Source organism: Eupeodes corollae, chromosome 2 (assembly GCF_945859685.1).
Source record: "Eupeodes corollae chromosome 2, idEupCoro1.1, whole genome shotgun sequence".
Classification (NCBI taxonomy): Eukaryota; Metazoa; Arthropoda; class Insecta; order Diptera; family Syrphidae; genus Eupeodes; species Eupeodes corollae.
The window spans coordinates 156676085-156691171 of NC_079148.1; the positions used below are offsets into that span (position 1 = coordinate 156676085).

General features: G+C 38.8%; 1 protein-coding gene across 1 annotated transcript; it reads right to left on the bottom strand.

Annotated features, from left to right (window-relative positions):
* Nucleotides 1–5326: 5326 nt before the first annotated feature.
* On the bottom strand, nucleotides 5327–13042 carry LOC129944392 (serine/arginine repetitive matrix protein 2). The gene is made up of 6 exons (XM_056053776.1): nucleotides 12309–13042; nucleotides 11821–12238; nucleotides 11676–11762; nucleotides 8071–11606; nucleotides 7037–8003; nucleotides 5327–6976 (listed from the first exon to the last, which is right to left on the bottom strand). Exons 1-6 carry the CDS (start codon nucleotides 12739–12741, stop codon nucleotides 5590–5592), a joined length of 6828 nt encoding a protein of 2275 aa, XP_055909751.1. The 5' UTR covers nucleotides 12742–13042; the 3' UTR covers nucleotides 5327–5589.
* Nucleotides 13043–15087: the final 2045 nt, after the last annotated feature.

The following is a 15087-nucleotide window of genomic DNA, read 5'->3' on the forward strand; positions in this document are numbered from 1 at the left end:
CTGGACAATTGTAATAAAAACATAAAAAATAAAAACAGCAAATATGGAAAAGAATACAAAATTACATAATTAATAATATTATTGATTAAATTAGGTTTAATAAAAAAAAATATAATGAAAGTAGATACTGATGAGGAGTAAACAAAAATGTGTCTTCATGTTTTTATTTATTTTTAACTTATTTTTACTAGTTGCAGGTTCAGGCGACATAAGGGACTTAAAAGTAAGGCAAGTTTCTGGTATCTGGCCGGCTGCCAAAGACTGTAATTAAAGCGACTTTAGTGGAAAGCTGACTAGAAAATTGGCCAAGAAAAATCTCCCTAAATATCAAGTCAAGTCAACTTATGTAAAAATCGCTGCTGAACTTTATTACTCTATGATTTATTTATTTTCTGCACACCTTCGTGTAATGCTTTCTGTAAAAAGCTTACGTGTAAATTTCGAAAAGAAACAAGTAATAATTTCTTTACTTGTAGCTTGCCTGAGGAGTGTTCTGTAGACAATAATGATTTTGGTAGTTTTTGTACTACGAACTTTAAGTAGAGGTTTGTGAAATAAAGTACTGAATTTGAAATTTGTGACACTTAAAAAACTAACTAGTTGCCTTGGTCAAAATTTACGTTCAAAGAATGAAGTTGACTGCAAATGAAGTCCATTATGTTGTCTGTACCTGCCCTATTAAAAGGTATTGTAATTGTTTAGAATCGTCGAGTTGAAATGTTTTGACATTTCTAAACGCTTCAAGGAAACCAGAACCACAATTTAGAAAGAATTAAAGTAAGTTTAAACGATTGCCAGGTCTGACAATCATTGCCAGATCTGCAAAAGTCTGACAATGTGTGAAAATGAGCTGACAATGGGCTGAAAATTTAATTTGTATGTGCACGGTTTGCAGAATCTACAAACATCTGCAAATCTGTTGCTAAATATTTGTCTGACAATGTCGACAAACTAATTTGGCCAAATAGCTAGTAATAGATTTGCAAACATTTGTAGATTTTCTGCCAACCGTTTACACATCAAATCAAATTTTGGATCTGCAAATTTATTTTCAGCTCATTGTCACACATCGCATTCGCATCAGTCAGAAAAATTTAAAGCTACAACAAAGTGAAATATAAAAAAATATGATAAATGGAAAAAACGTAGCAGTTGCGACTATTTTAAGTGCTTTTTTATTAGTAACAGCCAAACATCCCAAAAAGATGTGTCGTAGGGTATATACAAAGGATTGGGTGGCCCGTCGTGAGCAGGAGGGATCTTACGCAAATGTATGGTCGAATTGCGAACAAAGGAACCAGAACTGTATCGAAATTTTTTACGATTGGATTGCAAGCAATTTGATCACCTTTTAGCTTTGGTGGCTCCACATATTCAAAAACAAGATACGGATATGCGCAGAAGCATTCCTGCAGGTGAGCGTCTTGCGTTAACTCTACGATACCTAGCTACCGGCGACCTGTTTCGCATTTCTGCTACAACGATCTCGAGAATAATTCCACATGTCCTCGATGCTATATATAAAGTTCTCGTGGACGAATATCTTCAGGTAATTTTACATAATTCAATTGTTGAATGTTTAATAATTGCGGTTCTTAGACCCCGAAAGCACGAGAGGCTTGAAACGCTATTGCCAACGAATTCAACGAAATTTTGCAATTCCCAAACTGCATTGCAACCGCACAAAAAAATTAATTTTTTTTAAATTTACGGAAACAAAACTGCCAGGTAATTTTTTTAAACTTGGTAATGAGCTATGTATGTTTTAGAAATTGAGTGAAGTCGAAAACGTAAGAAAAACGGTCAAACGTTTTTTGAAAACTTATCGCATAACTTGTTGTTCCCTTACGACCCTATTACAAATTCCATCAGAATCGGAAACTTTTACGAATCCCGAAAAAAAACTATTTCCAAATACGTTCGTAGGGGAAAACCTCATACAATTTTGCATAACGAACCGATTTCGTGATACGGTTTTTCGGAACTCGTAAAAGTTTCCGATTACAATGGAACTCGAGATAGGCCTTCTTAATGGAAAAAAATTAAATAAAATTGTTGGAAAAAAATATCACAAACAAAATCATTTACTTATTTGTGTACTAGGTACTTAATTATTTTCGAGTTGTGTTTCCAATGCATTCTCCTTCTAACAGATATGTACTTCGCTGAAGCTAGGTTATGTATTGTTTTAGAACCTAGAATAATTAAAGAACAAAATTAGTATTTATTCAGCTATAATATATAATGTATTCGACTAACAAAATGCAATTTTCAATACTTAAAATATAAAAGTGGAGCCTATAAATTTGAGAGTTTCGCGATTCTATTTCTTAGCATTTAACTTAATTAAGATCCCAAAATGGACTTTCTTCAAAAACTCAAACTTTCATTTAGAGAGTCATTATAAAAAAATATGTTTTTTAACCAATTTTATAAATACGTAATAACAAATAATTTTCAATCAATAGAATTGGACGCAGGGACGAGATTGAAATTGCCAAGGAAAACGGTTGTTTTTCGAAATCGATTTTGATTGTTTCAAAATGTATACTTCAAATACCTTCCGTGGTCAGATCAATGGGGTCATATTTTTCAAGGTGACATGACAGACTGAAAAACTAAACTATGAATATGTACGGAACTTAATTACGGCAACTTTTTGATTTCGGTATATGGTGAATTGAAGAATTTAGTAACAAAATTTTAAGGAACGTCACTTGTTTTTTTCTAAAGCTAATGCTGTGCGTTTTCGTGAGTTAGTTGGTTCTTATAAGGAAAAAGGACATTACCAACCGCTAATAGGAATGTTCCTCAATATTCGCTTGAACCGCAAAATGGCATTGATAGTAACTTATTACATTTTTGTAACTCTGGTGGTCACATTTTGAATATGGAACATAAAATAAATATAGAAACTCTTTGTTGCCTCAAAAATTGAATGTCAAATTAAGCAAATTTTTCTGTTAAAATTGTCTTACCCCTAAAATTGAACATTGACCAACAAACCAAAATTCTAAATAATTCAGAAATGTATGGTTTAGGAAAATTAGATACAGAATTGAATTTTATACTAAAAAAATTTGACAAAACTGAATTCTGGTTAAGAGCTATGTTTATGTACCATTAACAGAACAAAATAGAGGAGGGGTAAAAGGGGATGAAGTACACTTTTTGGAAATTACTCGCAAACTATAGATTTATTGAAAACATTGCAGCTCCTTTGATTTTACACAAAAAAGATAATGACACTTTTGTTTTTCGTACATTTGAAAGATTTTTATAAAAATCTGTTTAAAATATTGAAGCGTAGTGCATTTATTGAAAAAACGTGCTAAAATCATATTTTTGGTTTGTGAATTATTTGTTGGTGTTAAATAATTAAGCTTGTTTTATCTTAAATCAAAAAACCTGAATCTGATCTCACAATTTCACCATCAGATCAAGTTCTTGAAATCTTAAAAAAATCCCCAATACGGTATTTTTTAGCTTTTGATAAAATAAGACATAGCAAAGAAAAAACAACAACAACCTTGACTTTGCAAACAACTGTTTATTTTCTAGATACAGCTTAATTTGTTTTAAGTATCTTACATATTGGGTTTTCCATAGGTGAAATAAATCAATATATTTTTGACCTAGATCTGTCAAACACAAATTTTTTCGGACAAAATTAAATGATTTATTTATGATTTAAAAAAAAATCAACAGATCTCGGTTTTTTTTGCAGAACACGTACACAAAGTTCCACTATAATGCAATGACAAGAAAAAACCATTCCAATATCAAGACGATTGAAGGAACTCGTAACCAATCGATGAAAACCCCATTACTTTCAGAAAATTCTCATTATTTATTCATTTGCCTCCTTTATATAGTTTTTAGAAATCGACAGAAATTTAATTTGAATAACGACTAAATTTGTTTTCATTATTCCTTTCATCCCGGAAATTTTTTAAAATTCAATTTCGATTATAGGACCTTTGTTCAGTATTAAAAAACGATTAAGTTGTCAAACTATTTTTCAATTTCGATCTAAATTTGAGTAAAAAGTGATTACCTATACAGGTGTTCAGCGTTAAAGTCTTAGGAGTGTTGCAAGAAAAATAAACCTTTTTTAGTCTGACTGTGGAAGAAATGTTATGCGTCCTCAAGAAAGGAGTTTCGATTCCGTTTTACAAAAATTACTTAAACGGAAGCATCATTGAGTGGCGTCGCTTTTCTTTGCTAAGTGTTGGATCAATGTTGCAACCATGGAAACATATCCTTGCAAGAGGTTATGAGAGGTTTTGGCTTCACGATCATCGAATCTCTATGGTATCCCGGACATCTTAATTTGTGAGTGGATTTGAAAAATTCTTTACCCACCATCATTTTCAATAATAAACGCCAACTATAACTTGAAATACAAAGGCAATGGAACGCCGATCCGAGGTTAAATGCCAAAAACTAGTTGAGTTTCGAAAATCTTGGAATCTCAAGCCTTCATGGGTTTGACAAATACCTACGTTTATTTTTAGTACTGATTTCGAATCTGAATTAATAATAAATAATATTTACCAACATTTAAAAAAAATCGTTTTTAACAATATTTTTGCTGAATTTTTTTAATGTGTCAAAAACTTTATTTGAAATGGGATCAAATAAATACTTTTTAACTTGTTCCTAAAAACCGTTTTAGCTAAAGTGGTTATTTTTTTTTAGGAATAAGAAATACTGAATATACTTAACCTGAATTCAAAGATGGGTTTTTAGTAATAGTTTGTGAATTAACATCGTCTTAAAAAGTCTAATATGATGATTTTAACAATTTAAAAATACGATATTTCAAAAACCTGGCATAATACAGTGTTTTTGAAGTCAGATTCGCACTGATGACGCCAACAATCTTAGTTTGGTTCTTAGTTACACACGTTATTTTTTCTCAACAGGAACATCTAATTTCCTTTTCATGTGAACAGCGCTACAAAGGTTTGCCAAGAAGTTTAAATTAATTTTGAAATAGTGAACTAAACAGCAAATTGTCCGTAAAATTCCTTAATTCGATATTCGAAACAAAAGCAACAAATACATTTAAAAAAGGAAAGAAAGCTAAATATGCTTTCCGTGCCAATTCAAGCTCGAAATCAATTACAAACTGATCGGCATTGAAAATCACAAACTCAACAAAAAAACACGCTTTAACTTTTAATAACTTTTTGAGTTTTTTATCAATACTTTTTTGTATCGGTAAACAACTCCGATATTTCAGAATTTTTTGTAAAATGGAAATAAAATTCCTGAATTTTTTTATTCAAAATTAAAGGATTTGAATTTAAAAGAGATGAAGGAAAGGAAGTCTAAAAGTGTTGTTATTTTGTTTAACTTTTATTTATTTATTTATAAATATACTGCGCCTTTATCGTCGCAGATATTTCCTTATCAATTATCAATTAATCTATTTTCCATACATAAATGAAGTTCTAAGGTTTTGTTTCATTTGTATAGGTAATTCATATTCAAATGTATACATTTTGTGTTGCAAACAAAATTAAAAAGGAGTGTTCTTAACACCCCGCAGACTAGGCCTTATTTTTATTTCTTGTTTTAGAACTATTTCCTTTGAATATTAAAGGGAGCAACCATTGCCTGTGGATGGGGGGCGTGTGATTGGTGACCCGGATGCGGTAAATGCGAATGCTGATGATGCATGATTTGAGGCGGGATCTGCTGGCGCTGCGGGGGTAGTTGTTGCATTATTTGTTGGGGGTGCAGCTGCACATGTTGGGGTATGTGCTGTGGCATGTGTTGGGGTCCATTCATTGACTGATGTTGGAGCGGATGTTGTGGAGGGTGTTGTGGGATCTGCTGATGTGGATGCTGCTGAGAGTGAAGCATCTGTTGGGGGTGGTGTTGCTGCTGCTGATGCATTTGATGATGGGATGAGGGGCCGTTTCCAGGGAGAAGATGGTTCGGCGGAATCATGTTGCGCATCATCGGGGGCATATTCCTCATGTTGTGCATGTCTATGGGAGCCTGACCTCGCATGAAGAACTGCGGAGGCGGTGTACCGTGCATCATCTTGTGAACTGGTGCAGGATGTGGGGCAGTCATGTTTGGGGGTGGAACGTTGAACTGATGCGGCATAACAGGTAGAGGTCCAGCTCTAGCAAGAGGCGACTGGGGCAGGCGAGTGAGTCCCGTCGGTCGTATACCAGTAAAGCCAATCGGCGACATCCGTGCGGCGGTCGATCCACTCACGGCGACGAAGCCGCTCGTGAATTTCGGCGACGGTACTTGCGGGGGAGAGATACGCGGTGATATCTTTGGTGATGCAGGTCGCTGAGGTGGCGGAGTCTCAACTAGACTCGGTTTGATCGACGGGCTTTCACGTCTCGATGCTGTTACAGCAGAGGGAACCTTACTCGTTTTGGGCGAAGAGAAATCCCGAGATGGGTCCTTTTTCGAGTTTGTAGAAGGCGGAGAGACTGTGGTTGAGGGAGATGGAGCCGCAGGTGCTGCACCTGCTGCTGTAGCAGTTGCATTCGCAGCTGTTGGAGCTCCGGCAGTGGTTAAATTTGGCGGAACTAGTTTGGGATTGAGGAGACGTGGCGGAATGGGATTTTCCATTTGCGAGACATACATGGAATGTACGACTGCGTCGAAGTGGAAATAGAAGAGAGGCGTTGGGGTAGGTGGCCTTAGATAGACTGGTTGTTCTAGGTTTGGTGGAGGAGAGCCCGGTGGTGGCGGAGGTGGCGGCAAACTGTCCAACTCTGGGTCGATTTTATACGACAGCTCACTCGCGACAGGTTCTACCTCTTTCTGGGATTCCACCTTCACCACTTCGGTTTCCTTAGCTGGCTTTAAGCCGTGCTTTTTGCGCAAAGCCTTGAGCTTCCGACGAATTTTAGTATCAATGGCTTTCCGATCCTCCTCTTCACTGTCCCGATTCGGGAATATGCCATCCTCGAAGTAAACTTTTTTCCTGAGGGATTTTCTATGGAAACAAAAATTTAGGATCAAATGAAAAACGGTTCCAAAAGAAAAAAAAACTTACTCTTCCAAAGCAATTTTTTTTAGAATTCCCCTGGCACTTCCATCAGACTCCTTTCCCAGTCTCAAAACAGCCGAGGCAATGTGTCTATTGCTGACTTCTTCCTTCCACGAAATCGCAGAGATCTTCTTCACCTTTTTCGCCTTCGTCTTCTCGGGACTCATTTTCTCCACTTTGACTTCTGCCAGTGCCGCCACCGCCGCCGTTGGTTCCGTTAATTGGTCTTTCTTTTCTTCGGTCAACTTAATCGAAGGTACATCAACGCTGGGGACTATTTCCAGAACGTTGCCCTTCTGCACCGCAACTGCAGCTGCCTTGGGCAGTTCCTTGAGCAATGACGAGGGTTGTGATTGTGGTTGTTGGACATAAGGCTGCTCTTCGTAGAAGAAATTGGAGTTATTCGCTCCTGAGCTTATTGTCGGGATGTTCGAGTAGACCTGCTGATCGGAGCTGTTGACATATTGGTTGGCGTAGTTCATGTGCTGATAGTTGGACGCCTGTCCGCCTGGTTGAGGTGGCAGAGACATATAACCGTACGTACTGTAGTTGTAGCCTCCGTAGGGATTCTGTGTGGAGGCATCGTGACCGTTTAGGACGATGTTTATCCGAGCGTCGAGTGATATGCGGTTGGATGGGTCCTGATAGTAGTACGACTCCTGAGGGATGTAGGATGAGCGATGTGAGTTGTAGTGATAGGTCGGCGAAATCGATTGTGAAGAACTTCGATTGGGCGAGTGGCTGCGACTTCGGGAGGAGCTTCTTCGCATCGGTGGCGATGGAGGTTTGAATGGGAGCGGAGATCTAGAGAAAGTTCTGTCGTAGGAACCACTTCGCGATCGACGTCGCCCTTGAGGGCCTGGCGAGAGAGATCGCGAGCGAGAATGAGTTCGTCCCTTCCGCGAAATTGGATCCGGTCGACGACGACGGCGAAGTGGTGAGCGACTGCGGCTCCGACGACCTCTATAACGAGCTTCAAAAATGTTTTAATTTAGTTACAAAAAAAGAGAGATCAAAACCTTAAAAGTAAAATAACTTACCACCTTGTCCCCGCCTCGGTTGTGGTGAAGAAAACCGCCCTCTTCTCCGGGGACTTACTGAGAGCGAACGCATCCGTGGTCTTATGGCTCTCGACCTCGACGTAGATCGACTTTCCCTGCGGTTGTACCTATCGCTCGACCGGCGATCTTCACTCGATCTCGAGGTGTTTGTGTCGATCATCGGCTTCACAATCGCCACTTCCTTGGCTGGCTTCGCAAGTAGTTTCTCGGTGAAGTCCGCATCTTCTTCCTGCTTTAGAGGCTCAATCGCCTTCACTGCCGCCGATCCACTGGCCACGGCAGTCTTCGGCTTCTTCATGGGAGAAATTTTCAATTTTATTGCTTCTCTGTTGGCGTCAAAGATTTTGGTGTCTTCTTGCTCGGCTGGTGTCTTCACCTCTTCCATACTGGCTTCCTGCAGAGTTGGGATGAATTGGGGTTGGGTGGCAGCAAGATTCTCACAACTGCTCTTGCTGGAATCCACTCCCGAGTCGGTTGTGGTTAAGTCTTTAGCATACTTCTGCAAGATAAAGTTTTTCTCCTGCAGGAGAAGGTTTTCCATCTTCCGCAGCTCCTCGACAATCTCATCGCCGGAATCGTAGTTCGCTCGCATACTTTGTATATTCGCGAGATTTTCCTCCAGCTGTTGGATCTTCTTGAAGTCATATGCCACGCGGTTGCTTCGTTTCTTCTTGTTTTTCTTGGATGAGTCTGACTCTTCGTTGTCTTCCTCGGAGGAAGATGACGACGATGAACTTGAGCTGGACGACGAAGAAGACGACGACGTGGAGATGGTCGATGTTGTGGAGTTCGACGAGCTGGTGCTGTGATTGGGGTCAGTGGACTCCGACTCCACGTGAGAAATATCTGTTTCTGGAGTTTTATCCTTGGCTTTGATTTTCGACATGTCCACACCGGTTCCCTCGACGCTTCGGATAAATTGGTCGTAGAGTTCCTGCATCCCAAAGAGAACAGCTGGATCTTCTCCGTTTGGGTTCGGAGGTGTTTTCGCAGTAAAACCGGTTTTTGTTGGAACTTCTGTCTCAGCTTCGAATGTCTCAAGCTTAATTTTAACCACTTTCACTGGAGGAGGTATGATAGCCACGGAAACTTCTGTTGGCTTCGGATCATCGTCGTTGGGCTTCGATGGCGGTGGACTCGGGTTAACCAGAAGTGGGTTTTCAAAGCCATCACTAAGCTTCTCGCTTTCGAGCGATGCGGGAGGAGGAGTCCCCTTGTTGGGATGATCTGTTTTAAGCATTTTTTTCAGGTCCAGGCGCTTTGTTGGCGTCGAACTGTCTTGATTGGTCATGAAGTCCACATCGTTCTCCCAATTGTCCATGTAGTCGTCCGTATCGGGGCTCTCATCGCCCTTTACTATGCCTGCAGTTTTTTCTTTCTTATCCTTCCGTGGGACCAGATCGTCAATGAATGAAAGACGTTCCGAGGTTAACTTCTTTGCACCTGGTTTCTCAACTTGAGACTTCGTCTTCGGCTTAGTTGTTGGTTCCTTAGTCTTCAATTGGGATTGGTTGGAAATGTCTGTCGGGGTCTTGATTTGTTTATCACGAGAGAGTGATCTGTTGGTTGGTTTTGGGTGTTCTGTTTCACGTTTTTCTGACGGAGTCTTGCTTTTTGAAGCTTTATTCTTGTCAAGTGGTGGAGTTCGCGAGCGGGATCTTCTCGTCACCTTGAAGGGATTCGAGGGCTTCTTTGGAGCCTCTTCCACGTGCTCAGCGAACATGTCAAATACTTTGTCTGCTTTTGAAGACTTGTCCGCTTTGTTTCTTGTGTCAGGATTTTTTTCGTCTACCATCGATCCATTTTTCTCATCCATCGACTCTCGAGGAGACAAATCAGGTGAGGACCTTCTTTCTGAACGATTTTTGGACCCTTCAAGTGATGGATTCCTTTTTTCCACAGACATTGAGCGGTTGTGTGAGGAGCCTGGCGATCGCCTATTGAATTCTCTTCGTTCTTTGGACGAATGCGGTGATCTACCTCGCCCAACTCTTTCTTTCGAATTAAAGGGGTTTCTTCCAGGAGATTTACTCGATTTGGAAAGGGATCTGTCCAGCTGCTTTTGGTCGGATGTGCGCTTGTTGAACTTCTCTTTTGAAATTGACCTTCTCTTGGGCGATCTGGATCTTCTTCCTTTCGAGAATGAAGTGCCAAACGATGGCTCTGGGTTTCTTTTATGTCTCTCCATTGAGCGGTCCCAAGGCCCATCGTACTTTTCCATCGAGATCGATCGCGAGCGTGTCCATTTTTTGTCTGCATTTCTGTCTGTCTGAGAATTCGATCGAGATCCACGACTGCTTCTGAAACTTCTGTCCAAACTCACATCTTTTTGGGGTTTTGGTAAATCTGCAGATTTGTCCCGCAGAGAGAATGGATTCCGTTTTTCTGGGGAGGAAACTCGTTTCCTCGAGTTCGATCGGGACCGGTTTTGAATTGGCTTCCCGGTGAATGGGTTCCGCCGCTCAACGGAAGTGGCTGGCTTGGGTTTGGCTGCAACCACCATATCAACCGATCTTTTTTCAATGAAAAGATTCCTCTTCTCATTGGACAATGAGGGGGTCTTTATTGGGGACCTGCTTCTTGGACTTTTGTCCTGCTTTGAATTTGAATCCTTCATCGAATCGAATTTCTCACTCGGTATTGGAGGAGTGGAGCCGCATTGTGAATCTATCGAAGAAGATTTTTCCCGTGGTTTTGGTCGTTCTTCAGCGGGTTTGATACTTTCTCTTGCTGGCTCTGGAGACGGTGTATCAGATGGCTTCGATTTTTTGTCTTTGCTACAGTCACGTTCTACTTTGATCACTTTCACCACTTTGTCCTTTTTCTCTTCCTTTATTTGTGGAGGCTCCTTTGGCACGTCCACATTTATAATTGTCTTTAAGTCTGACTTCCTTTCCTGAGGCGAATCAACCGAGTCTCGAAGCTTCTGTATTAGTTCCAATGGATTCGGGCTAAACGATTCCGTCTGCTTTTCCTTGGACCGCGACTTTGACGGCTTCTTCTTCTTGCTGTGCTTTTTCTTCTTCTTGTGGCGCCGACGCTGTGGAGTACCGTCCTGACTGCTTGCGGTTGATTTTTTGTCCTCATTCATGTGCTTGTAGCTCTTTGGAGGTGTTGCAGAACGTTGTTTTACACTCGATTCTTTGTCCTCATCCCAACACTCCTGCTCCGAGGAGTTGTCTACCTTTTCTTGCTTGATTGTAATTACTCGCATTGATTCGTCTAGCTCATCATCTGAGGGAAGGTCCTTACTTTTAGATTTCTTTAAGGACTTTTTGCGATGTTTCTTTCGGGGTTTTTTCTTCTCTTTTTCTTTTTCCTTTTCCTTCTCTTTGGGTTTTTGGGATTTCTTCTTTTTGGATTTTTCATGAATTTTGTTTTTTCGACCCTTGGCTTTTTTATGCTTTTTCTTCTTCTTTGAAGCTTTGTGCATCTTTTCAATTCCTTTCTCGATTCCAATGTTTATGGTGGAGGCATTGAAGCAATACGAAATTGATGGCTCACTTTTTGTCCACCTGCAACGTAAAATTTGTTATTAATTTTATGATTCTTGAGGGACTCTTGCACCAAACAAAAACACTTACTTTAAGTTTGATTTCTCTCCCTGTAGCTGCACAATTGAGCTTGGAATCCTGCTGGCAGGACTGGTGGGTCTTTGTTCGACGAATGGCCTAAAATAATTAAACACATTAACCTTCTGGTAATTCAAAAACTCAACTTTAAGCGTACTCTCTAAAATGAGGCCCCGGAAATCGATGTTTTGGCCCTCCACCTCCGCCCATAGGACCAAAAGGGGCGTGTGGTCGGAAGAACCCTCTCATTCCTCCACGCATTCCACCGCGGCCGTCAAACCTCGGTCGGTGATGTGGTCGCATCTGATGGAAGTTTCCGCGACCACCTCCTCGCATGAAAGGGTGCATTGGAGGACCGACTGGTCGGAATCTCTTGAAAGGATCCTGCGGCGGATAGCCCATTTGAAAGGTCATGGGTTCCTTATTGTTGCCACGGTCATCGCTGCTTGCCCGGCTGCTATCGAGCACCTCTTCCTCCCCGTTACTCTCATAAGTCAGTTTCCCAGAACCCATGTGCCGTTTCCTGGGCAACTCACCTTCACTTATATCGCTGTCAATGATTTCGGCAACTTTTTCTAAAACAAACAAAGTTCATTGTCCACTTTCCTGAAGAAAACCCAAAATTTCTCTGGAAACTGCACTTACCTTTTTCCTTTTCTTTCTCCTTTTTCTTCTTCTTCTTTTTCTCGTGTGACCGCACCAGCTTTGCCAATTTTATCTCCTCCAATATCTTCTTACGCTCAGCTTCCTTTTTCTCTCGAATCGCATCGAGTTCCATTATCGCACGAACTTTATCTTGGCACAGCGCCGCCTCTGCCTGCGATGCTGATTTCAATTCTTCTCGCCTCTTCGCGGCGTCCATCTCTGTATCGGTTCGAGTGAGCGGCGAGAGGGCAGGTAGCAACCTGACTACCGGACTTGCAGGAGGAGTTTTGACCTCGCCAGGTTCTAAACTACTTCGGCTACTATCTGCATGTTGTTCGTCTAGAAAACCGAATTTTAACTTTGCAACTCCATCCACCGAGACTATTATATCGGATTTATTAATTTCGGGTAGTTTTTCTTTTGTCGGTGCCATTTTAATTGAATGGATAACGCGATCGTGAAGTTTTCTGATTAAATTAACATTTTGTTCAGCTCAACTATGGTACAATGGTCTATTTTGGGTCGGGACGTAATTTGTTTTTCGAGCACATCGGGTAAATACCTCGAAGTTAGGCACAATTAGAATTTAATTTATCAATTAAAACACTTTGGTTTTGAGTGAGAATAGATTAATTGAGGGAAATTGTCTAAATTAATGATTCAATGAAGAAAAATACAAATATCTAAAATCAAAATCGTATTGCAGCGCTAAACACACGAAAAGTTTGACAAGTAGAGAAAAATGCATTTTTCCCCCAGATGTCTATTAAGGTTGGGAAATTTTATGAAAAGTGATGCCAAGATGACTTTTTTTGCACATAAAACATCCCTTTGAAGGAAGCAAACATTTTGTAACGTTTATATGTTCCGACAGTTCGAGTTGAATATTGGTTGAAATTGTGATTCAGGATATTTAGCAGTTGTTTTCAATATTCAGTAATTTTGATATAAAAATCGAACAGACCTTTTTTTCATTCAAAATAAAATCTAGACAAACTTTTAAGCAAGACAAATCGACAGACGGGATGGGATGTTATCAGTGTGGGTCGCATCCCAGCCTCTTTTATTTGTTAATCTGACATCTGAAAATTGAGTTAGTCTTAGTTTAAAGAAATGAAGATCCACCGAATCCAGATTTGATCTTTAAATAAAAATTGATCAATTTATTTTAAACCTTGAACTTCAAAAACAGGGGAAATTTGAATTTTGACAGATCTAGATCAATTGATTTATTTTACCTAAATTTTTTTCTTTTTACCATTTTTTTTAATTTATCTTCTAGTAAATGTTGAATGAATTTTAAAATTAGCTTTAACTTGTGTTAAAGAATATCATATTTAAAACAGAATTGACTTTTCTGAGTTTATTCGATTTATTAATGTTTTTCGTTGTAACAAGGATGTTGAACCACAATTTGTAAAAACAAAATTAAAAAAAATAACTATTCTTTTTTGATGTGAATACATAATGATGGATTTAAATGGTGTAGACTACGAGGCTTGGAATTTTGAGCTTTGCAAATTAATACTTACCTTAAATAATTACACGCATTTTTTTGAATTCTATAAATAGTATAATAGAAAATTCCCAAGAAAACGCATCGGCGGTAGCCAGATTTTTGTATTTAAAAATTGGTACAACTGAAAGAAGACCTGTCAGAATAATAATTTAAAAAAACACAAATAGAAGAAAGTTTTGTGAAAATCAAAAGTTAAAATTAACTTCAGCAAAAAAAAAACTAGCTAAAACTAATAAAATAGTCAATTTTCAAGAAGAAATGGTAAGAAAATATCTGGGAATTGAGATTCTGAAATATGTTAATTCAACAATTGCAGCTTTTGACATAAGATAAAAACCTCAAGGAGGGATTTGTTCGTAGCCTACTGAAGCTGCCATTAATATTTTATATACCTGAATCGAGTTGAAATGAGCTTGATGCGACTCGATTACTTACGGGGATCGAAGTCGAATCAAAATTTGTGAAGAAGAACCTGTGTGGAGAAGTTGATTTTAAAGATAATTCACTATGGTCTGTTTATTTGCATGTTTGTGTGCAAAACATATAGTTTTGTTTTAATCAAATTAAAAGAAAAGCACATGGAATAGATAGGATATTCTTATATGGTTGTGAACTATTCAGTATTTCATTGTTTAACACGAATCAAACTATCCCACTTGCACTTTATAAAAAACTTCGAAACACCATTTGCATTTTAGAAAGTGATGTCAAACTCAATCATTTTTGAATCTTCTTGTGCGGTGGAAACACCAAAAAGATTTATTTAATCTAAAGTGAGATAAACCTTTGGTGGAAACATAGCAGAACTCAATTATCTTTTCTATGGTTTACGCTTGCAAAATAAGCACAGTTAGTCGATTTTGATTAACAAAACTAAATAATATTATCTAACAGTAACAGATTGATTTTTTTCCCAAATGGAAAACATATGAACTACTCAACGAACACAGCCATACATGCAAATGCAATATCAATCTTACCAACATTTGAGAACAAAATCATATAAGATCTATTCGAGACTCGTATAAATGTCAAAAACCCATCCGTAGTAAGATTCTACTTTAACTTTATGATATTGTTTTTGTTATTCGTGTAAAATCCAAAACACGGAAATGATTTCATAATTTGACGTTAATTAGCCCTGCAATAGTTATGACTTGAGATTTGGGTTTTGTAGTTCAACGTTGTTAATACTCGTAAAATTTTGGCAGTATGTATATTTATTTCAAACATAATTCAGAGTCATTTAAACTTTTGTCC

Bases quoted from the DNA above. Each gene is read 5' to 3' on its own strand.
- LOC129944392 (XM_056053776.1), bottom strand. From the start codon at position 12,741: ATGGCACCGACAAAAGAAAAACTACCCGAAATTAATAAATCCGATATA. The intron at 12,239-12,308 runs GTAAGTGCAGTT...TGTTTGTTTTAG, and splicing joins GGAGAAAGAAAAGGAAAAAG to AAAAAGTTGCCGAAATCATT. The intron at 11,607-11,675 runs GTAAGTGTTTTT...TTTACGTTGCAG, and splicing joins GGAGAGAAATCAAACTTAAA to GTGGACAAAAAGTGAGCCAT.